Below are 22,081 nucleotides of genomic sequence, written 5' to 3'. Positions count from 1 at the left end.
ACAACCAGACTAGCTTGAACCTGCAAAAATTGATTTCTGTGCTGCTGTCCCATCACCACTAATTTTTCTATATTGTCTTGTATTGTCTGCTTCCAATCTTTCCTTTTCGGTTCCTCTTGTGTTAGTTTTCCCAAGCTTAACTCCAGGGCGGGAGAGCCCCTACCTTTTGCTCCTTTTCCTGTCACTTTTTCTTCCTTCTTGTATCTTCTTTCCTGTAAAACTCAAATATCTGTTATCACATATATCACTATCAATTACCCATACATCACATCACATCATCAAAAAATCAACTGTTCACCCATAAAAACCAACACAGCGAAATTTTAAGTCAAATAAACCTTTGCCTTGCAATATTTTTTAACGCCACTAGATGTCCTCAGTGTATCTCCTCCTTCACTTGTCAAGTCCTGTTCTTGTCCTTACAATGTCTTTTCAACTCCACTAGATGTCCCCGATGTTCTTCTTACTCTGTTTTGGTTCTATTGCTTATGTTTGTTGCTATATCAACCACATTCCATTCCAGGAGATAGTGAGAAGAATTCAAAACAATAAACCACATTTGCAAAACAAAGAAATGCAAATCTCCAGCCTTCTCCACAGGCACTCCAAGATCTCCACAGGAAAACAAAACTGAGTGTTTCGAAGCAAAGTTTATATTCCAAAATGGTTAATTTGTAATCCAACAAGTTTTAGACTTGTAAAGTTAGAGTTATGCTCTCATATTTCCATAACAAGCTCTGCAGGTCTCCTCCAAAGCTTCTTCTTACACAAACAAACAAATGAGCAGAGAAAGCCTCCCCCCTTTTTCCTCTTCCCAGAGGGGGAAAACCTGCCCCTCCTTCTTCCCTCGGGCAAAAGTTTAATCAGGCAGTCAATTAATCAATCAATGCCAGACACACACAGCAGAACAACACTCACTTAGTTCTTCCAACATCCTTCCCTGCTTGGGGCCTTCAGCTTAGTTTCAGCATGAATCCTCACCAACACCTACATTGATGGCTGGGTTCCCTTGGAGAGAAAAAAGCCCCTGGCTGGATCCTTCCTCTCCGAAACTGTACACTATCTGTAGGATGGAATCTCTCCTGATCACAGATCCTCAGATCTCATCAGACCCGTGGTTTGTTGGGAGGAAATAGCATGCTTTTCCAAGAGCTTTCAAGAGCTCAGAAAAGCACGGCCATTTAGTTGCCTCTGGCCCTGCCGCCCTCCTGTTGGAAATGTTCTAAGAGGATTTCCTGCCTAAGGCAGTAGGTTGGACTAGATGACCTATTAGGCCCCTTCCAACTCTATGATTTTCAATTATCAGTGGGAATGAATGTACCATAAAAAGCAACATTTTCACCATGACCAAAGGTAAACGGTGGAGGAGCAAACAAGCATAGGACAGTATTGCAGGGTCTGGGTACCATCAGGAAATAAGGTACTGTCCTATGTCACTCCGCAGAGGAACCTTCAGCAAGACTTCAGTTGATGTTTGGAAGGAGCAGATAGAGGTTAATATGATTGGAGGTTTTTGGTATTGTTCATAGCACAACAGGAACAATGTGACCTTTCTCAAAGGCATTTGGAGTTGTTATAAGGATGAGGCTAGTTGTCCCGGGCATCAATGTGTGCATTTCAGATGTGTCTGAATTTTTCTTTATTACCTTATTGTTTTTATTATCCTTTATTTTTGCATTGCCTACCTTCACCATTTCATTTTCTTTTTAGATCATTGGCCCATTAGGAGATGGTGAACTTTTTAACCAGGATGATTTCCATTTGCTAGAAAATATTATATTAAAGACTTCTGGACAGAAAATAAAAACTCATATTCAGCAACTAGGAGTGGAAGAAGATCTGTAAGTAAAAATGAGCAAGCTACCAATAGTTTGTTCATTTAGCTTTTCCAGTTATCATCTGGTCAGAGGATAGTACTAGAGGAATCATTTTTGCTTTTTTTTTATTTTTTTTTGCGCATCGTGGACCCCCATTTTGGAAGTTTAGGTTTTCATGCTTACAATTGAATCCTAAAAACGATGTAAACCACCCCATCAGGTGTGCAGTGGGAATTTGGAGGATGGTCATTTATTAATAGGGGAATGTGACCCCTGGCTGGTGGTGTGGTGTGCCTTGTAAATTTTCAAGAAAGTGTGGTGTGCCTTGATAACTTTAATGTCTTGTCAGTGTGCCATGAGATGAAAAAGACTGAAAATCACTGCCCTAGCCTCTTTCAAAAGCTCCTCCTAAGGGTCAGGAGACCCTCCAGAATGGTGTTTGCAGCAAGAGGGGCTGCCACTGGGAGACAAAAAAATCAGTGGAAATTGGGCATCATCCCACTGTATGAACAGTAGTGCCTTCATTCATTGAGGCACCATTGGAAACAAGCTATTGATTGTAAATATGCGGGCCATGGAACATTTCATTTTAGTTTTTGCAAAAGCACCTGGAACACTTTGAAGTACTATGTAAAAAAAAATTTGTTGATGAGATCTGGTAGCACTGGGAACAAGCGAAATGCATTTTGTTTTAGAGCAAGTGATCTCGTGATGAAGGTGGATGCTCTTCTGTCTGCTCAGCCAAAAGGAGAGGCAAGAATTGAATACAACTTTTTTGAAGACAAATACAGGTAAGAAGTTAATGGTATAGATTCTTCTCTGGATTTCATGTATATGAACTATCAAAAGTCTCTTTTTAAAAAGCTTTTATAAAGATTTAGATCTATAAAGATCTCGGATTTCATTACTTGTTTGTGTTAAGGAGTGTTAATGTATTATTTGGAGTGGAGTATGTGTCCCTGTGCTTTGATAGTTTAATTTCTGCTTAAAGAAGGGATTGATAAAAATACTTGCTTTAAACATATCAAATACTCCTTGTTGGAGCCTGTGTGGACATTTCCATTGTGGGATGATGAGGGAAAACATTTTATTTGTTGATTATTCTAATGTGCATATATTTAATTGTAAAAATGTTTGTGTCTCTTTTTTCCTTTTTTTTTCTCTTTAGTGCAATTAAGTTAAGACCAAAGGAGGGAGAGACATATTTTGATGTTGTGGCTATTGTTGACCCTGCTACCAGAGATGCACAAAGACTTGCTCCATTACTTATGGTGTGGATGCATTATTGGTTTGTAATAATCAGAGTTGAGGGACAGTTTAACCTGAGCAGTTTCAGTAGTTTGCTTGTTTCAAATATTTTTATACTGTCTTTCCCATTCCACAAGGAAGGCGCTCAAGGTGGCTCACAACATATTAAAAAGTGCAATAAAAATTAATTCAGTAATTAACAAGTAAAAAACAGCATATCTAATAGTACACAGCACCAGAAAACAACATAACTAAGAGGCAATTATAGTATATTTTTTGAATTGTATTCTTCCTCCATTATTGTGGGAGGCACCCTGGTTATTCTCATATTCTCTCTCTTTCTCTCTCTCTCTCTCTCTCTCTCTCTCTCTGAGTGAGAATGAGAGAGAAAATAAATCCCACAAATTATAAAACTAGCATGTCAAGATTAATTGTTTTTTTAAAATGTGACATTGGTGTACTTTCTTTTCATTTAACAAGAAATAAAATTTCAAAGGTGAGAAAATTATAGCACTGTTCGTTTGACATAGAAAGTGGGTTTACATGATCTAGTTTAACAAAGGCATTCATATTTGATACTCTCAATAATGATGCATTATTTTACTGGAAGGCTTTCAGAAACTGTTACCCTGCAGATGCCCGATCTTTTCTGATCTTGGAAGCTAAGCAGGGTCAGGCCTGGTTAGTACTTGAATGGGAGACCGCCTGGGAATACCGGGTGCTGTAGTCTTATACCATAGTCTTTCGAGACTGAAGGTTGCCAACCATTTCAGAAATACAATATGTTGTTTCCCCCGTCTTTCTTAGTATGCTCCAGTAACTCTTGAGAATCAGTTGTCTTATGAAACTTAACATCAGAAACCTAAAACTGTTACTCATTTGACTGTATATATCTTTTGCATTGAGATAACTGAGGTGTCTGAGAAGTTTCCTTAATTGTTGTTTAACCTATTTAAATGAAGGTCCAAGTGCATTATGGGACAAAGTTTTCAGAGTGTTTTTCCTTTGCTTATTTTATATCATTTTATTTGCATATTAGTCATGTCTCTTCCTTAGAACAACTGGTAATGTTCCCTTTTGCCTTGGATTGTGTTCATGTAACCACAGTATGTATGGCTGCTTCTGAGCAACTCACTGAATCGTGCAGCCTTAATGGGCCAACAGAGAGTGAAAAATTTGGGGATAAGGGAGAAGCAGGAACTTGCACAAAATCTACCCTGTCTACTGTAAAGTTTAATTTCAGATGTATCTTGCCTTCCCCCCCCCCTTTTGTACAGGTGTTGACCAAGCTCATAAACATGAACCTCAGAGTTTTTATGAATTGCCAGTCCAAGCTCTCAGATATGCCTTTGAAAAGGTGAGGGAAAAATGAGCTTTATAAAACAGTAATGAAAAAAGTATGCCTTGTGTTGCTTCAGTTCATTGATGTAAGGAATCTACTGCTTTGGTGTGCAACTTCCATAACAGACAGAGTATGAGGTTTATGTACAAAATAAATGGGCCACAATCCTAGGAACATGGGAAAATGTCTTATTTTGAGTCGGACCATTGGTTCATCTTGCTGAATATTGTTGACACTTTCTGGCTTCATGGTTTCAAGCAGGAATTTTTCTCAGTCCTGCCTGGAGAATACCGGGGATTGACCTTGGGAACCTGGCATGCAAAGTAGATTCTCTTCCAGCCCTGTGAATGCCTGGTATAGGCCTTTGTATCCTGTCCAATATGTTGTACCTTCTAAAATAAACATTCTTATGCCTGCTAAATGAGTGATTGTGTCATGCTGGCCCCATGATTTAAGACAGCATGTATTAACCCAAATCCAGTTGTTAACCTTGCAAAAGTCTCACACAGGTGGGTACTCACCATGGAGAAAATTAAAACTTCAGTGAAGTTGCTCATAAAATGTAACATTAGTCTAGTAAACTTTTAAGTTTTGAAACTCTTTGAAATTAATTGATTATTAAAATAATTGCTTTCCGCTCAATCACCTATCACAGCATTGCCTTATAGTAAGGTACAAAACTTGAGTTTGTGACCACATGCAATACATTTTACTCCACATGCTCTGCTTGAAGAAGGGCTTCATGTGGCTTCGAATGTTTGTAGTTTTAAACTACTAGACTGTTGATCCTGTTTTAGGTAAAAAAGGAAACTTCATTGTGTGTTAACTCATTTGGTAGCACTTTCTAAACAGTGTCATTCTGGATTCATTTCAGTCCTCTGTTTTCTGGTTCCTTTAGTGTCACTAATGTAGCAGTGATGCTCTTTAGTTTATACCCTGTTCCTTGATTTTTGTAATAGATGCATAGAAGAATTGGACAAGGAATGAGTAGTGTGAAAGATACATAATTCTCTAAAATCCTTGGCTTGAGTTTTGGACAGAAAATAAAGAGTTGTAATGCCCCTTAAAACACTAGAGTCCAGCAGGCTAATTTGAGGAATTGACATATACTTTTTCAAAGCAGTGTCTAGATACACAAAGTGGGTCTAAGGGAAGCTATTAAGACTTAAACATTACAACACAAAAAAAATTTTCTGCAGGATTTAACACTATAATGTTATGATATTTTACATTTTACATTTCAGTTTTTATCGCTATGTTTTGGAGCCAGAAGTCACTTTCACAGAGGACAACTTCCTTGTTCCTGGTCCAGTTGCCAAATTCTTGGATATGCCTCAGTCTCCCTTGTTTACTCTGAATCCAATCACTCCCGAGAGCTGGATGGTGGAATCTGTAAGAACGTCCTATGATCTTGACAACATTTATTTAGAGGAGGTAAGAGATGTGAATATTTTGCGGCCAGAGTATGTTCTGATTTTTTCAAGGGGAGAATTCTTTCTGGATTTAGAGCCCAATCCTGTGGTTGGCGGCATGGCTCCGTGCCGCCGGCCACAGTCGCAAACATGCCATAAGGCATGTTTGCGGGGCTCACTGCCGGGCTCCTGCCAGTGCTAGCCCAGTGCCGGCCGGTGCTGGGCTAGCGCCGGGTGGTGGCCCAAGTTCCACGACTTGGCGGTCCCCTGGACCGCTGGGCTGTGGAATGGGAGGTGGGGGCATGGGTGAGGCGTGCCGAGGTGCAGGCGGGAGGAGGATCCGCAGAGCTGGATCCAGGTCGCTTGTGGAAGGCTGCGCACCCTACACGAGCGCCTTTATTCTACTGCTGACTTTTTGGTCGGCGGTAAAGTGAGTAGCCCCATTGCGGGGCTGCTTACCTTACTCGGGGGAAGGGGATAAACGTCCCCTTCTCCCAAGGAGCCTCCTGTGGTAGCACAGGAGATGCAGGATTTGGCGACAGCCCTTTTCGGTGCCGCCAAGTCTGGGCGCTCCGGGCAGCTCAGATTTGGGCTATCCAAAGGGTTAGAGTAAGGCTGCAAGCTTACAATCTGCTTGCATTTATTGGTGGAGCTGAGTTTGGAAGTCAAGCTGAACAGTCCCACCAGCTCCCTCTTCCCAACAACGAATTTTGATTTTGTGTTTTAGCGTAACTAGTGGTTTCTTGAGTCAAAATGTCATCACAGAAAGCTCAACACAGATTTCAAATGGTTTTCAAATAGAAGTTGCAGTGTATGGATGGGTTCTCCATTTTTCTATTCTGTGCAGAGAGATTCCCCAGGAGAGGCAGAGACATTCTGAAAGCTGTCATAGTTAAAGGGTTCTGTTTATTTCAGCACTGCAAAGAGCAGTGATAGCTATTTGAGCACAATTTGCACAAATGTGTTAAAGCTTTTAAAAAATGACATCTTGTTCCATCATTTTACAACTGGTGTACAAGCTGATATAGTTGGACTATAGTTTTTGAAACCAAAAGATAATCATAGAAAAGGTTAAGAATGGAGAAATTTGTCATTACCATGAGTTCATCTTCCAGCAAATCTTTGAACCTAAATTCCCAGCAGTACAATAAGGTAACTACAGAATTCTAGTTAGCAAAGGCAAGGTCTCGTCCTGCTGCATCTGTGTTTCCTGCCTGGGGCAGCTGGTTCTCTAAGGTTGCAAAAACAAAACAGTGAATTGAATCTTAAAATATCCTTCTGCTCGCTATAAAGGACTTGGGCGCATGGTAATGATCAGGCAAGGTTCTTGCTCCCAGAAATCTGAATGGGAGCCTGACTTGACTCTGTATGTGCACAGCATGTTGCCCAAGATGCCGCACATAAAATGGTCACTATTGTAGCTCAGTTTCTTCTGCATGTGCTTGCAGAACTGCACATGGAACAGTGCAACATTTATTTCTATGTGTGTTCCTTCGTTTATAGTCCTGTATATTTTTCATAGTATATCCTTTTTTCAAATTACAAAGTAATCAGCCATTAAGAAATTTAGCTTAAATATTGGTTATTTCTTTTCACAGGTGGAGAGTATAGTGGCAGCTGAATATGAATTGGAGTACCTCCTTTTAGAAGGGCACTGCTATGATATCACAACAGGGCAGCCCCCTCGAGGGCTTCAGTTCACACTGGGGACATCAACAAACCCTGTTGTGGTTGACACCATCGTCATGGCCAACTTAGTAAGTGACTAACCTGCTAACCAAACTGAATAACTTTTGAAACAGATTTGCAAATAGTCCCCAGGTAACTGATGCTTCTATGCTCTGTCAAGGTATTTTCTAGGATCCTGAGACTCTGCACTATATGCAACAAATGACAATCCTTTTGTTTACTTGATCACTTGTCTCAGTATACACTGGCAGCAAGTCTAGAGCCTTTGACTTAACTAGCAGTTCTTTGGTCACCTTTGGATCACTTTATCTTCTGCTGCCCCTATGGAGTTCAGAACAATGTAGAGATAAACAAAGTAGAGAAAAGATATTTAAAAAACAGGCCGCACAATTAGCTTAAAACTTTTAAAATAAATGGCGAAACAATCTTCCTCTAAAAATTATGTGCCCAGTTGGTCACACCAGAATATATTTATTTCAGCATTCTAAAAAGCAAATAAATACAGTCATTCTTGGATGAGAGTACTGTAACAACAGAGGTTGTCACTACAGGTTTAATGAACTCTGACTAGTAGAACTAACCCCCCTTGCCCAAGGATGCAGTGGGTAAGAAGTGTCATATCCTTAGATATAATAATTCATACACAGGCAGTCCAGTCTGACCTAACTGGCCCTGTGCTGATGCAGCAGTGCCAATGGGGCATGTGCTGCATCCTTTGGGGGAGTTTCAGATTCTGGAGGCTTTTCTTCTTCTCTGGGTGAACAAAACATTTGTTCCTATGTCTAGGGGGTAAAATACTTGAACCTGCGCCAGCTATATAGCTGGTTCAGGTGGACCCGAGAAGGCGGATTGAGGCTGGAAAGGGGAATAGGAAATTGGTGGCACTGAAACCACCCTCTTCCCAGCCTCCAATTTGTCCCCCTCTGTCTTCATCCCCTCATTCCTCCCCTTCACTCCCTGTTCCTCCCACCCCCACCTACTACCCACTCACACCTCTTGCCACCGTGTCCAGTGGGGGCAGCGGCATCTGTCAATGTCACTCCAGTGCTACTACCACCTCTTGCAGCAGCACTAGCAAAATGGTTGTCACCACACTGTACACACCTTTGGCAACCATTTTACAACAGTGGAATACTGTTCCACTGTTGTAAACCTCCCCCCCCTTACACCAGTCCAATATTAGGTAGGGTAGGCCCATAATTTGCTTAATACTTCTCAAGATCTTTGGGCTATATTAGAATCTTACAAATCCCAAATTATATTTTTCTAAAATTGTTTCTAACCCTTTTTGTTGTAGTGAAGCTCAGATTTTGTTACTGTGTTCTTAGTGTCAAAAACAAGGAAGTACGTAGGGCATTTAGTGTTCTGCTTGTGTAATTTTGGTGGTCCTTTCTCAGTCATAGATTCTATGAGAACATCTCTGCCAGCCATAATGTGACATCCATCTTGTTTTTGAGAGCAAGGTGTTTTACCATGTTAATTTTTTGTACCTTATATAAAGCAAACATTTGGGTTGCTATGTCTTTCTGCTTGGCAGTAAGGAAGCTATTTGTCAGTGGTCTAGAGCAGCCATTTTCAACCACTGTGCCGTGGCACACTGGTGTGCCACAGATGGTCTGCAGGTGTGCCGCAGGAGTTTGGGGGAGGATCATTTGTTAGTAGGGCCACTGGGGGATATGACCCTCTCGTGTCAGTTTGCTGTGCCTTGTCAATTGTCAAAAACCTGATGGTGTGCCTTGACAATTTTAGTGCCTTGTCAGTGTGTCATGAGATGGAAAAGATTGAAAATCACTGGTCTAGCGTGTCTTTTTCCCTTTTATAGGGCTATTTCCAGTTAAAAGCTAACCCTGGTGCCTGGTTTCTGAAACTAAGAAAGGGGAGGTCTGAAGATATATACAGAATCTACAGGTGTGTTAACAAGAAGAACTGCTTTGCTATTTCATTCTGGTGAAAATTCATTTCATCTATCAGAACATGGTTCTGCTCATCTGTTTTTCTGACTGGCAATACTCTTCCCTAAACTAACAAAATGGATAACACTTGGTTTTGGGGGTAAACTGAATTATGTGATTCAACTACATTGTTTCATAAGCAGATGCGTATATTCATCCTAAAGCTTATATACCCCTTTCTGAAATAACTTCTTAGAACATTTGAAATGAGTAGGAGGATAGACTGAAGGTGGAAGAAAGCATTTTTGAGACAAGTTCATGATGAAGGAAAGAAAGCACAACTGGAAACAAAATAGCTCTTCTTTTATAGTGATTATTTTGTAAAATGTTTTAAATATTGTAATTCCTTTTTAGCCATGATGGTACAGATTCGCCTCCAGATGCAAGTGATGTCGTTGTTGTTCTCAACAATTTCAAGAGCAAAATTATTAAAGTGAAGGTAAGTTTTTTAAAAATGGCATGGTAAGGAAGTATTTTCAAAAATTTGCTTTATAATGGGAAGAAGGAGCCTTTCGCCCCTCTTGTATATCTTACAGAGAATCTCATGAGAAATGTGAAGCTCTAAAGCAGCAATTTTCAATTGGTGTGCTGTGGAACACTGGCGTGCCACAAAAGGTCCGCATACTGTAGTCCAATAGAAAAAGCCGAATATATCACGCATTGTAGTGTACTGTAAATATTTCCAGCCTTGAATTATAAGTTTAAGTTTACTGTGATCTCTTTACAGGTTCAGAAGAAACTAGATATGATCAATGAAGATTTGCTCAGTGATGGAACTAGTGAAAATGAGTCTGGATTTTGGGAATCCCTTAAGTGGTAAACATGATTCTCTCTTTCCCACTGTGTCTCAAGTATCTTAAACCTGAATATATATTTAATCAATTTACTTCCTGCCCTTTGGGCAGCCCAATCCTAACTAAATTCTCCTGTGGTCTACGCTGCATCCCGTAGGGGATTTTCAGCTGCTGGAAATCCCCTTAGCGTAAGGAGACATTTGTAAGGGTAAGGCGTAAGCTGCAACAGGTCAACTCAGACCTGTGCCAGTGATATCACTGGTGCAAGTCCATATTGATCTGTGCAGGTGAATCAGGCCCAGGAAGGGGGTTGGGATTTGGTGTGTGCCACTGCTGCCGAACCTACCCATTCCCTGCTCCAATCCACCTATCCCTGCCTTGTTCAAGCCTCTACCCCTACCCTGTTCCACCCTTGTGCCAGGCTTACCTGGTCCAGCAGGCTTCCTTCAACACATGTGAGAAGGCTGTGATCTTCTCGCCAGTGTGCTGGCTCCCTGCATTGCTGCAAAGCACTTAATGACACTTTTGCACGTTCCACCAGCACAGACCTTGGATAGGATTGGAATGTAACTTCCTTTGAGGCAGAAACATTTCTTCGTGCTGTAGTGGTTCAATCCTGTGTATGTCAAGTTGGCTGTAAGTTGCACTGACTTCAATGGGACTCAATACCAATTAAGTGTGTTTAGGATTCCAGGCTTAATATAGCACCTATAAGAGATGTGCAATGCCACACTTTAGAATTAAAAAATTAACCATACTGTAAATTTTCAGTGTATTTCAATTATTTAAATAAGAACTCGAATAGAAGTGGGGATTGCACCAGAACTACATGTGAATAAATTCTAGAAGAGTTTCTGTAGAATTTTTCATATGCATAAGTAGACAAATGGGTGATAGTATGAAACATTATTTAGATGCATTTGTTGTATTTGAATGTTGTGTTTCATATTAAGGATGATAGATTTTGTGTCAGGATTTTATGTTTTTTTTACATTTTGTTGAATAATAGCCAGCATGTTCTTGATGAGAGAGAATTTGTGTAATTACAATAAAGTGATCATACTAAGCATTCCTGTTCTCTTGAAGCACAAACACCGAGTGCTTTTAGTCCATTCAACCAGTATTATTGACTAAGAGCCCAATCCTCTGCATGTATACTGAGAAGTAAGTCCCATTAGAGTCACTGGGGCTTTCTCCCACAAAAGTGTGGATAGGGTTGCAGCCTAAGTGAGGAACATGTTGTGGAAGCAGAAAGCAGACCTGGGCCTCTTATGTGTTACTGCATTTTGATGTTAGCATTTTGTTTTTCCCCTTCTTTTTTAGGGGATTTACAGGTGGGCAGAAAAAAGAAGAGGTGAAACAGGATAAAGATGATGTGATCAACATATTTTCTGTGGCATCAGGGCATCTATATGAGAGATTTCTTCGGTTAGTCTGGGATCAATAGTATGTTACTCAAATTGGAAAATGCATTGCTGCTTGTAAGTGGCAATTTGGGAGACTGTCTATGGTCAGTTATCCAAATATGTGGTGTAACTCTTCCAGCTGGCCCAGCTCAGACATCCAAACCATGGTTTAGAGATTATCGTGAACAAGCCATGATGACCCTCAAATTTGCATATCCCTTCTTCTCTTGCCCTGATTCCTACATTTGTTGTCTGCCCCCCCCCATTCCCAATCTTTGAACCAACTGGCACTTAACCTACATGGACCACTTTCAGGCAAGCCAGAAGTAGAATTTACAGTTCACCAAATTCTTTATTTCTTGTTACACTTGAATTGGGGAAAGCTAGGTTATTCTAACTGTGGTTAGTTCAAACAAAACCATGCAGCCATGGTTTCAGATCTGAGTTGGTTAACTAACCAGAGCCAGCACAATTTCTAGAGTTTAGATATGAAGAAAATTGTGGTTTTGTTTATTCAGAATGGAAAGTGGAAACGCTCAGCTTTGTTCCCTTGTGTGCAAAGGAGGAGGGGGACATTGCAAGCTAGAAAAAAAGAAGGAGAGCCCTAAAGTTATGAAAAACAGTATTTAATTTACTGAAGCCCCAGCAGAAAGATGCCTGTCACCTTTTGGAGAAAACTCAGAGGGCAAGCTAAACTGTCAGATATCTAAGGTGCAAGTCCATGATTTGTGGTAGTTCATTCACAAATGCTAAACCATGTTACATGATTGTCTGGTCTATGTTTTTAAAAACTCATTTTCAAAGAAGTGAGAACCAGGGTTGCTTGTATAACACGCAAAATCAGGATTTTGTGTAAACAAAAATCAGGATTTTGTTTAACTAGAAAATATCAAATATGTTTCTGTGCATCATTACATTATTTTACTTATATAAAATAAACGATAGGCACTTAATGTTAGTGATTCAGGATTTGTTCAAAAAATACATTTGGAGTATGAGACCACGTGTTTAAGTAAACATGTAGCACAAAAGTTGAGAAAACATGTCCTTGCATTGTGCACTTTTATTTTTTAATATAAAAATATATATAAAGGCGGGTGCTGTCCTCTTGATTTTCAGTGCACAGTTTAATAATTTCACCAATACAAATTGTATGAAACATCAAGATGTAAGAGCAAAACCTGTCATATTGGAGCATTTATGCCACTGCTTCGCCACTGCTTCATGTAGTTGTTAAAGGTACTTAAAATGGCTCTCTTTTTGCCTTGACAGCATAATGATGCTATCTGTGTTGAAAAATACACAGACTCCTGTGAAATTCTGGTTCTTGAAGAACTACTTGTCACCTACATTTAAGGTTTGTTGCAATGAAAAGATTTAACTTCCTTGATGACTCAGTGAGCATAACTGCATTCAAGTTGGGCTGTACATTTAAGTAAATACAATAAAATAAAGCAAACATTAAGGAGAAAGTTGCAGGCTTTAGCAAAGTTTGAGAAATAATGCTTCACATCTTTGTATAGGTTGCTTTTGTTGCTTGTAAATGTATCCCTGGTTAAAGCCACCTGCTGCAGTAGTTTAGTTGAAAATGCAATTTGTGTCCCCCTGTAACAAAATACAGTAGAAACCATAAAATATGGCATTGGTGGATTGCTTTAGGGAGGATATCCCACAACTCATCACCCCCATCAGTAATGTTTTACCCTATGGTCTAGCGCCATATGGTTAACAGAGAAGCGTTTCCCCCATAAGTCATAGTACTTGGGTGATTTATATAGTGGTTATCCAAAGGGTTGCTTTCTAGTTCAGGATAATCAGCTCATATTATTGGAAAGTTGTGGCTGGGAAAGCTGATCGTAAAAAGTATCACTGTGATTTGGCTCCAGGTTCATGATGATGATGATATTGTAGTCATGCAGGGAAGCTTTGTTTCAAGTATACTTTCTGATAGCATGAGAAGTTTTGGTGCAGTCCTGTGCATGCTTCTTTGGGAGTCTCTCCCATTGAACTTAGTAGATCTGAATTTCCAAGTAAATAGGCACAAGATACAGCTGTAGGATGTTGCCCATAACAATGTGTGATGTATCCAGGTGGGTTACATTAAAGGCTCCCCCCCCCCATAAACACAATGCTTGATCAGCCTTGAAGAATTTCTCACATGTGTAGGGACTGCATTATTTTTAAACTGCAGTGTGTGAATTGTGTTTAACTCACTGTAAGCTACCTGTTAGTTTTCTCTTTAACCCATTTCTGCCCAGCCCACAGGTGTACACATTTGATCCCTGTTGCATATATGCAACTTCAGGCAGAAATGGCTTAACTCAAGAGTGAGATGTGGAGGCTTAGGCTGCAATCCTATGCACACTTTCCTGGGAGTAAGCACCACTGAACATAGTGGAATTTACTTCTACATAAACATGCATAGGATTGAGCTGTTAGACACATAGTGAACATTTGGTCTTGCAGTCTAGTGTTCCTGGTTTGTACCAATTGAGCAGTGTCTTGCTGTGGGATAGATCAGTTTCCCCAGGGAATGTGGCTACCTGAGATGTTTGAAATTTGGGATGCATCCTAAGCAAGTTGCACTCATTGCTAAACAGACTGTTCCAGTGAGCTTCAGCTTTCCAGACAACAATACACTTTTCAAGATAAATCCATTATCCAATCTCGTTTGGGTGCTCCTGGTTCTCAATGAGCATTTTCCATATTAATACAGAGAGATAAAATTCAACAATGGCATTACTAGTGTAGCTTAGTAATGGATCTCAGAGACCCAACTGTACTGAGGCCATTTGCATTTAAGGGTTGGTTTATTTATCACTAAAATCTATTTGAGAATGACTTGAGTTCATTGAGACTTGCAAGGGATTCATTCCATACTTTCAGCCCCCTGTGCTGGGACATGGGGATGAAATAGACTTCCCATTGTCTGCTGTCTTTGTGGTTTCATTGTACAGTGTTGCCAATGTGAACTGCCTTCCTTTTCTTTTGCACCACGTAAAAAAATAAATTAGAATAGTCACACTTAGGCTTCAGAAGAGAACAGACTGTTCTTGTGCCAGGCATACATTACAAGTCTGAAATCTGTGCCAGATCTCCTGATGTTTCTGCTGTCATGCTGCTTCCTGAGTGTGCCAACAGTAACATGCTTGACTCACAAGTTAAAGGAAGGGATTCCCTAGCACATTTCAGAGCAATGATCAGAAGCACTCATGGCCCTGTGAAAATCAAGATACCCTTATCTTAAAATCTCTTAAGCAGGAGCCCACAAATACAGTTGTCTGGTTTCTGTATTATATACTTTAAAAGTCTGGCAACCAGTTAGGAAAGCTTCTGGTATATGCTGCCATAGGTTTTTAAAAGCCTTTGGCAGCCCCAAGACAGCTTCTGTCAAAATGGTGTTAGACTGCATCTTGTGCCAGGATAACATATCACAGTCATGGGTTGGAAGGAAGAGGTTGTTAATGAACATACTCACCACTCTCCATTCCTTAGCATAAAACCCCCTTATTGGGCAGCAGGTACAGAAGGGACACCCAGTACTCAGAACGCAGTACTCACTCGGTACTCGGTACCAAGCCTCCTGGGCTGCTAGAAAAAATGATTGGCTACCCAACCCAGCCAATATGTGTGGAGCCCTGCACTTGAACTTTCACCTCTGCCATTTCCATGCAAAGCTTTCACTGCACAGTATCTTGTTTTTAAGGTGTTTTTTTTTCTTGGAGCGTTTTACTTTATTTTTAAAGTTTGCTTTAAACATTGCTTTGATATCAGAAGCTCTGGAGATCAGTAACCATACTTTCCTTCTAGGAGTTCATCCCCTATATGGCTGCAGAATACAATTTCCAGTATGAACTAGTCCAATACAAATGGCCACGATGGCTTCACCAGCAAACAGAGAAGCAGCGTATCATCTGGGGTTACAAAATCCTCTTTCTGGATGTGCTTTTTCCTCTTGCCGTTGATAAATTTCTCTTTGTGGATGCTGACCAGGTAAGTGTTCCTCAGATCTTAAAATTGCTGGAGTTGCTAGAAAACTTAACATAAAAAGACCAGAATAGGTTAGTTGAGATCATTTAATTATAATATAGACAGCATGTCAGGGGTTCAGGATAATTTTATTTCACCATCCTTATTATCTGATAACAGATAATATTATCTGATAGCAGAGAAGCCATCTCTGCCCCTTCTAGAGACAGCCACAGGTTTGAAGAGGACTACATTTCTGACACCCCTCTCCTGCATCCATCCATGTTGGGTAGGAGAAGAGTAAAAGAAGTAAGAGGCTTTTGGTGGGCATTCAAGGATGATGGGAAAGAAGTATTGCTTGTATCTTTCTTGAGCTATGTTTGTTTCACAGGAACCAAGGAAATATCCAGGTTTGGGTAAGCAGGACTGAGTTTGCTCCATCTGTGGCAGTGACATCACTAGTGGATAGTGCAGAGCAGGATTGGGGGCTGGAACATTCCATCTGCACCCTCAATCTTGGTGGAACTTAAGCTAGTAACATACCAGTTAGCATAACCATGCAAGTCCTAGTCCCCAAGCTTCCCATTAGAATATCTAAAACCAAAACTGAAGATTAAACCTTTGAACTACTTTTTCTTTAGATTGTGCGGACAGATCTCAAGGAGCTAAGAGATTTCAACTTGGATGGCGCACCTTATGGTTATACACCGTTCTGTGACAGCCGCAAAGAGATGGACGGATACAGATTTTGGAAGTCAGGATACTGGGCAAGTCACTTGGCAGGAAGAAAATATCACATCAGGTGACAGCCAGTTGTTTCTGCCTGATATGGGTGCTGCTGTTGCCTTGTAAATTTAATAACAAGGATTTGAAAACTAGGCATCACTAACTTCTGCTGTCAGTGGTGAAACTGGTGTGGGCATATGAAAAGTGGGCACACAGTGCTCATGTGTGAACTGTGGCGTTGCATTTTTCTGCAAAGTATTCTATCACAAACTTCAGGGTACTGGCTTGAGGCATTATTTCCTGTGGTAGTTAAAGCATCTGATAGGAGTAGAGACAAGCAGGTTCTCATTGGTGACCCTGGACCAGTCACTCCTTACCCTAATCTACCTTACACGGCCATTGTGAGAACAAAAGAACATTGTATATACCACCCTGAACCTGTTGGAGGACGTTCAGGATGAAAACTAATACTCATATAACAGTTTAAAAAATGAATACTTTATGGCAAAAAATATTTTCTCAGAAGATATGTAAGTTTAACTTATTAATAAAGAACAAATGCAAGTTTCAGGAATGTGATGCTTTCTGTTCTTTTAATTTACCCACTTAATGATCTGATCATATTGTGCATTTGAATATTTTTGTATTTAACTCATTACTGTAGTGTTCAGATACAGTGACTCAAGCAGTTGCTCTGTCTGTTCTTAGTGCTCTCTATGTTGTGGATTTGAAGAAGTTCCGGAAGATAGCTGCTGGAGACCGCCTCAGAGGACAATATCAAGGACTTAGCCAGGATCCCAACAGTCTTTCCAATCTTGATCAGGTACTTACACGGTGCGCTGCCCAATCTCGTCTTATCTCGGAAGCTAAGCAAGGTCAGGCCTGGTTAGTAGTTGGATGGGAGACCGCCTGGGAATACCGGGTGCTGTAGGCTTATACCATAGTCTTTCGAGACTGAAGGTTGCCAACCATGTGCAGCATAAAGCTTTAGAAACAGATAAACCAAAAAAGCAAACAGTGAGGATTAATATTGAGGATGAGGAGGAAGATGTCTTAAATTTTAATCTAAATCCAATTGGAGCGGCGTAGCTGTTAAACGATGGTGGTTTATGATTGCAGATAGTGGTCAGCCTTGAAATAAGGGTAGCTAAATGTTCTTCATCGCTGGTTTCCAGTTTGTTGGTCTGTCTGGTGTGTTCTGGTTATAACCATAATCCATCATCCTTTACTTTTGTTGATAAATCAGAAACCGTATGGGATTATGTATTCTTTGGTATCTTGCCATATATTTACTAACATGTTCTGGACAGCAAAAAATTTGTGTTGGAATTAACTTTAATTTGCATCTGATTACTAACTCTCCTGAAAGGGTTAGTAAGGAAATAACTACCGTTATTATTTTCCTTCTAATAGGACTTGCCCAACAACATGATCCATCAGGTGCCTATTAAATCACTCCCACAAGAGTGGCTTTGGTGTGAAACGTGGTGTGATGATGCATCAAAGAAGAAAGCAAAAACAATTGATCTGGTAAGTCTCCTTGTAAAAGCAGTAGGGGGCAGGCAATTAGAAGTATTTCAAAATGCCTTTGTGTGCTATAAAGCATTTGAGGGAAGACTTCAAGCTTGTGGGATCTACTTTGGTGGTCTTATTTTTACTAGAATCCCAGGGTCCACCAACCAGGGCTAGGTACACAGTTGTGGCTGCAAGAGGAAGTTGGGAAAAAGCACAGATTCTGGTGTAAAATGGTGACCGAAGGTGAAACCAAGTGAGAAGGTGAAACCAATTTAGCTGCTGCACTTCATGGACCATACAGTGGAATGATGTATAGACACAAGGACAGCATATGAATTAGAACCCTGCTCTGTAATAATAGCATGGGGGGGGGGATGGACTGATGGTTGGATGACATTTTTGTCATTGCTGTTATTAAACAATTGTGAGTAAAAGCGTTTGCCAATCCATTGCAGGTTACCCAAAGATCTACCAATCGATATCAGTCTACTTTCTTTCCTGCTGTAAACTATAAAAACAGTTGGGGAACCTTTGTATTGTTTTCATTCTATTCCAAAAGAGGCTTCACTATTCTGATAACAGTGGAATTTTTAAAAATGCAGAGTCGTTTTCATGATCATGATATTAGTGACTGAAGTTACTAGACACTGTTCAGACACTGTGATCAGAAAGTTTTCTTTCTGAGCAGAGATTGACCCGACATTTCATAGCACTGACCTTTGTGTTATGTTGCAGTGCAATAACCCCATGACCAAAGAGCCAAAACTTCAGGCAGCTGTGAGGATTGTCCCTGAGTGGCAGGACTACGATCAAGAAATTAAGCAGCTGTTCAGTCGTTTCCACCAAGAGAAAGCATCAGGAACGCTTTTAACAACAAATGAGACACAACCCCCAAATCAAGAAGGTGGGATATTTTCTTTCACACTACTTTGAGATCTAGCTATTATCCTCCCTGAGTATGTTAACAGTCTGAAATGGCAACAGACTGACTAGCCATTTTCTGGGAAGCAACAGCTCACTTTGGGACCACTGAAGGCCTAATGGAGAAGAGAAAATCCTTCCACTGTTGAAAGTGATACTATTGAAACCCAACTCTGGAATGAAAACTAGAGGACTGCTTTGTTTTCACAACGCTCATGAATGTTGTTCTTTCTAAAATTTATAGACATGAGCATGAAGTTATACTTTTGCTTGGTGTGCCTGTGGCTATCCCACCACTGCAGGCATCTGAGTTTGCTGTGAAAAATATCTTATTTGTTTATCCAAGTATTTATATAATCTTTGTACTTCTGAAGATGCCCCCAAGCAACTTATAACATTTAAAAAAGTACAATACAAAACTCTCGGACCAGATAAGTGCTGGTCTCTGTAGAAACAGAACTTAAAAGCTCCCTCTGGCCTTGGTACATCACCTTCTTTCCCCCTCTCAGGGCATGCATAAGCAGTCCTTGGCAAGGAGGGTAAGGAGGGGCTGCAGTAGCAGTTCTCTCAGGCCAGTGCTGGTCTCTATAGGAGCTGTTGTTATAAGTTCCCTCTGGTCTAGGCATATCATAGTCTTTTCTATTAGCCATGGATAGCAGCATTTCTATTACCTGTATATGTGTTACCATGCTGAGGCTGAGAATTGTGCATTTAAAGGAAGGGTACTAGAAAGAATGGCAGTCTGTCCCTCTGCTATTTTGACCTTTGGCTTGCAGGCCATGGTGGGGAGACAGAGAGTGCTTACATGGAAATTGTGAGGTTTTCATTGAAAAATGGTATATAAATACTGTTAATAATAACAGTAATACTAATTTCTTTTTGTTCTGTCTTCTTTTTCTACAGATATGGCTGCACATATAGAATTATGATCCATGGTGATGAACCAAGTCAGACTATTTCATAGACAATTTTTCTATCAAATACTAGTTTTTTTTCTAGTATGTTTGCAAAACTGCTGAATAAACTGAAGGGGGTTCCTGATGTGTGTAATTAACTTGTGATAGAATTGATTTCGGACAATGGAATAGGGCCTGGATGATTGGAACAAGCATAACTTGTTTTAGCTGCGCCCCCAAGAAGTGTAAAAGCCGACAGAAGAATGCAGAATGTTGGTCATGATGGAAATACACTGAAAAGCAGCTGGACCTCTTCATCTAACTTTTGGCAGACCACCACACTGGTAATAAAGATTCTGCTGGGCACTTCTGCCTTTCTTAAGAGCCCAGAGGAAAGGTACTACCTGGAAAGTGGGCAAAACACTGAGAATATATATAGGCGTTTACCTCATTTGAGGTTTTGAGGTAGAGCTAACTTTTTCAGGTTTAAACAGGGCTTGGTATCATGCCTTGAACTGACTGACACAGTCACCGATATCAAACGGATTTAGTTTCGTTTCATTGCACCCCTATTTCTGGTTGGAGAACTGAAATTCTTTAACTTAAAATGAGATGTTGTGAATATCATATTTGTTAACTCATTGTAAAGCAAAATGTCAAAGCAACCCAGCCAACTTCAGAAATATACATTTGCAAATAAATGTATATTTTATGGAAGTGAAACCATGCGTGGCACCTAACACTTTTTTCCCATCACGAAGAGGGTATCTTCCTTCAGAGTTATTGAAGACTGCAAAATTATTAGGGCATTACAATGACTCATGTGATTATGTCGTTTCATGAATGTACTTTGTTTATGCAAATATGTGGAAGCTTTCTGGAAGATGTATGTTTCATACATTTATTTTTCCTCAAACCCAAGATTGATGTCAGGTCAATAAAGCCTTAGAGTTCCCCAACCTTATCTCTAACTCTTCTCTCTCAGGCCCCATTCATTTATTGAAGTGACTAAGAACTTTTCTCAGTGCTATTTATAGTAGAAGTCAGTAGGTTTCTCATTTTCACGTTTTTTGCCAAAGTAGGTTTCTCATTTTCACATCTTCTAGCCAGATTTTGGATGCATAGAACAGGAAATGTTTTGCTCTGGGTCAAGGCCCCTTGGAGGATGCCTGGGCACATGGTTTCTTTGGTTCAATATTCCTAATGTGATTTTTTTTTTTTTTGCCTTTGACATGTGAGACAGGCTACTCAGCCCAAATATATCTTGTGCAGAACAGACCAGGGATAGCCCAACCATGAGGCATCCTGATGTGGATTGAATTGGGTGGGGTGGGGAAGGGAGCAGTGGATTTGAGGGTCCCTCTGAATTTGCCACCACCTCCCTCCAGCCCATAGTGGATGCAAGCCATGTTGATCTCCTTCCTGCTCACTTGAACTAAAAGTATATCATTTGCCTCCTGACCATGCTCCTCATATGGTTTTCACAAATGCAGAAATGTGGCATGTGCAGTTTGTATGGTCCCTTAATATAAAACCAGAAGTGCTGCACTTCTGCATATTGTGAAAACCACACAGGGTGTAAGGTAAGGTTTTTTTCTCTCCTGTGTGTTGTGGGTAGCAGCTGAGGTTGTGCCACCCTGGAACTGACTGCTGGAGATTGTGAAGTCTTGTCAAATTGCCATCAAAAGTTCATATGCTGAAATTTTAATAAGAAATATTGCTTGGGTTAAAACAGGTGGTGGTGGTGGTAGATTCAGCCGAGACGAAAGTGTTGTTTCTTCTGTTCGTACCCAATATTGGATATTCAAAGATCAGCCCACAGTTCTTGCCAACAAATTTACAAGAATGATAAATGCCATTTTTTGCATTTGTATGATTATTATGCATTCATATAATGACCGCTGTTGACCGTTTTCAAGCAACTGTTTTGGTATTACTTCAAGACGATTTCAGCTCATTTTAGATTAGCATTCCTGTTTAGAATGCTTACATGTTTTGCATGATTTGTTCTGCTGCTTACAAAATAATCCTGCCAGAATATGGAAGTCTGAAACATAGAAATCTGTTCAAAGCAGAAATAGATTCAAACCAGTCTTCATGGGTGGCAGGTGTTGTTTAAGCTAATGATAGTTGGCCAGGTTTGGAAGCAAAAGTGTGACTTTAATTTCTGTGTTTTAAATTTGGCTCCTCTCCTACGGATCTAGAGGGCAACCTGTACAAAAGGAAAAGCACATCTCATGGACCAGGGGACAAATTGAGTCTTTTGATCTCACAAGGGAAGGAGCTCCTTTCCTGCAAGACCAGTCTTGTCTCATGGCTGGAGAGCAGGGTTGTTTCAGTTTCTGAGTGCAGTTTATAGTATTTAGAGCCTGATCCTGTGGACCACAGTCACAT

General features: G+C 40.3%; 1 protein-coding gene across 3 annotated transcripts in view; it reads left to right on the top strand.

Annotated features, from left to right (window-relative positions):
• Positions 1-20,649, top strand: part of UGGT1 (UDP-glucose glycoprotein glucosyltransferase 1) — a 61,808-nt gene extending 41,159 nt beyond the window's left edge. For all 3 annotated transcript variants that reach the window (XM_066619449.1, XM_066619447.1, XM_066619448.1), the window contains 17 exons: positions 1,711-1,841; positions 2,513-2,608; positions 2,986-3,088; positions 4,343-4,422; positions 5,652-5,841; positions 7,418-7,576; positions 9,331-9,416; positions 9,815-9,899; positions 10,188-10,276; positions 11,578-11,682; positions 12,933-13,017; positions 15,471-15,653; positions 16,271-16,431; positions 17,064-17,178; positions 17,769-17,885; positions 18,606-18,774; positions 19,695-20,649. In XM_066619449.1, coding sequence (XP_066475546.1) covers positions 1,711-1,841; positions 2,513-2,608; positions 2,986-3,088; positions 4,343-4,422; positions 5,652-5,841; positions 7,418-7,576; positions 9,331-9,416; positions 9,815-9,899; positions 10,188-10,276; positions 11,578-11,682; positions 12,933-13,017; positions 15,471-15,653; positions 16,271-16,431; positions 17,064-17,178; positions 17,769-17,885; positions 18,606-18,774; positions 19,695-19,720 — 1,980 coding nt within the window. In that variant the 3' untranslated portion in view covers positions 19,721-20,649. The remainder of the gene's footprint in view (positions 1-1,710; positions 1,842-2,512; positions 2,609-2,985; positions 3,089-4,342; positions 4,423-5,651; positions 5,842-7,417; positions 7,577-9,330; positions 9,417-9,814; positions 9,900-10,187; positions 10,277-11,577; positions 11,683-12,932; positions 13,018-15,470; positions 15,654-16,270; positions 16,432-17,063; positions 17,179-17,768; positions 17,886-18,605; positions 18,775-19,694) is intronic.
• The last annotated feature ends 1,432 nt before the right edge of the window (positions 20,650-22,081 follow it).

Source organism: Tiliqua scincoides, chromosome 3, assembly GCF_035046505.1.
Source record: "Tiliqua scincoides isolate rTilSci1 chromosome 3, rTilSci1.hap2, whole genome shotgun sequence".
In the NCBI taxonomy this organism is placed as follows: Eukaryota; Metazoa; Chordata; class Lepidosauria; order Squamata; family Scincidae; genus Tiliqua; species Tiliqua scincoides.
Note: the sequence above shows the minus strand (reverse complement) of the source record. Positions and strands in the feature narration are given on the sequence as shown.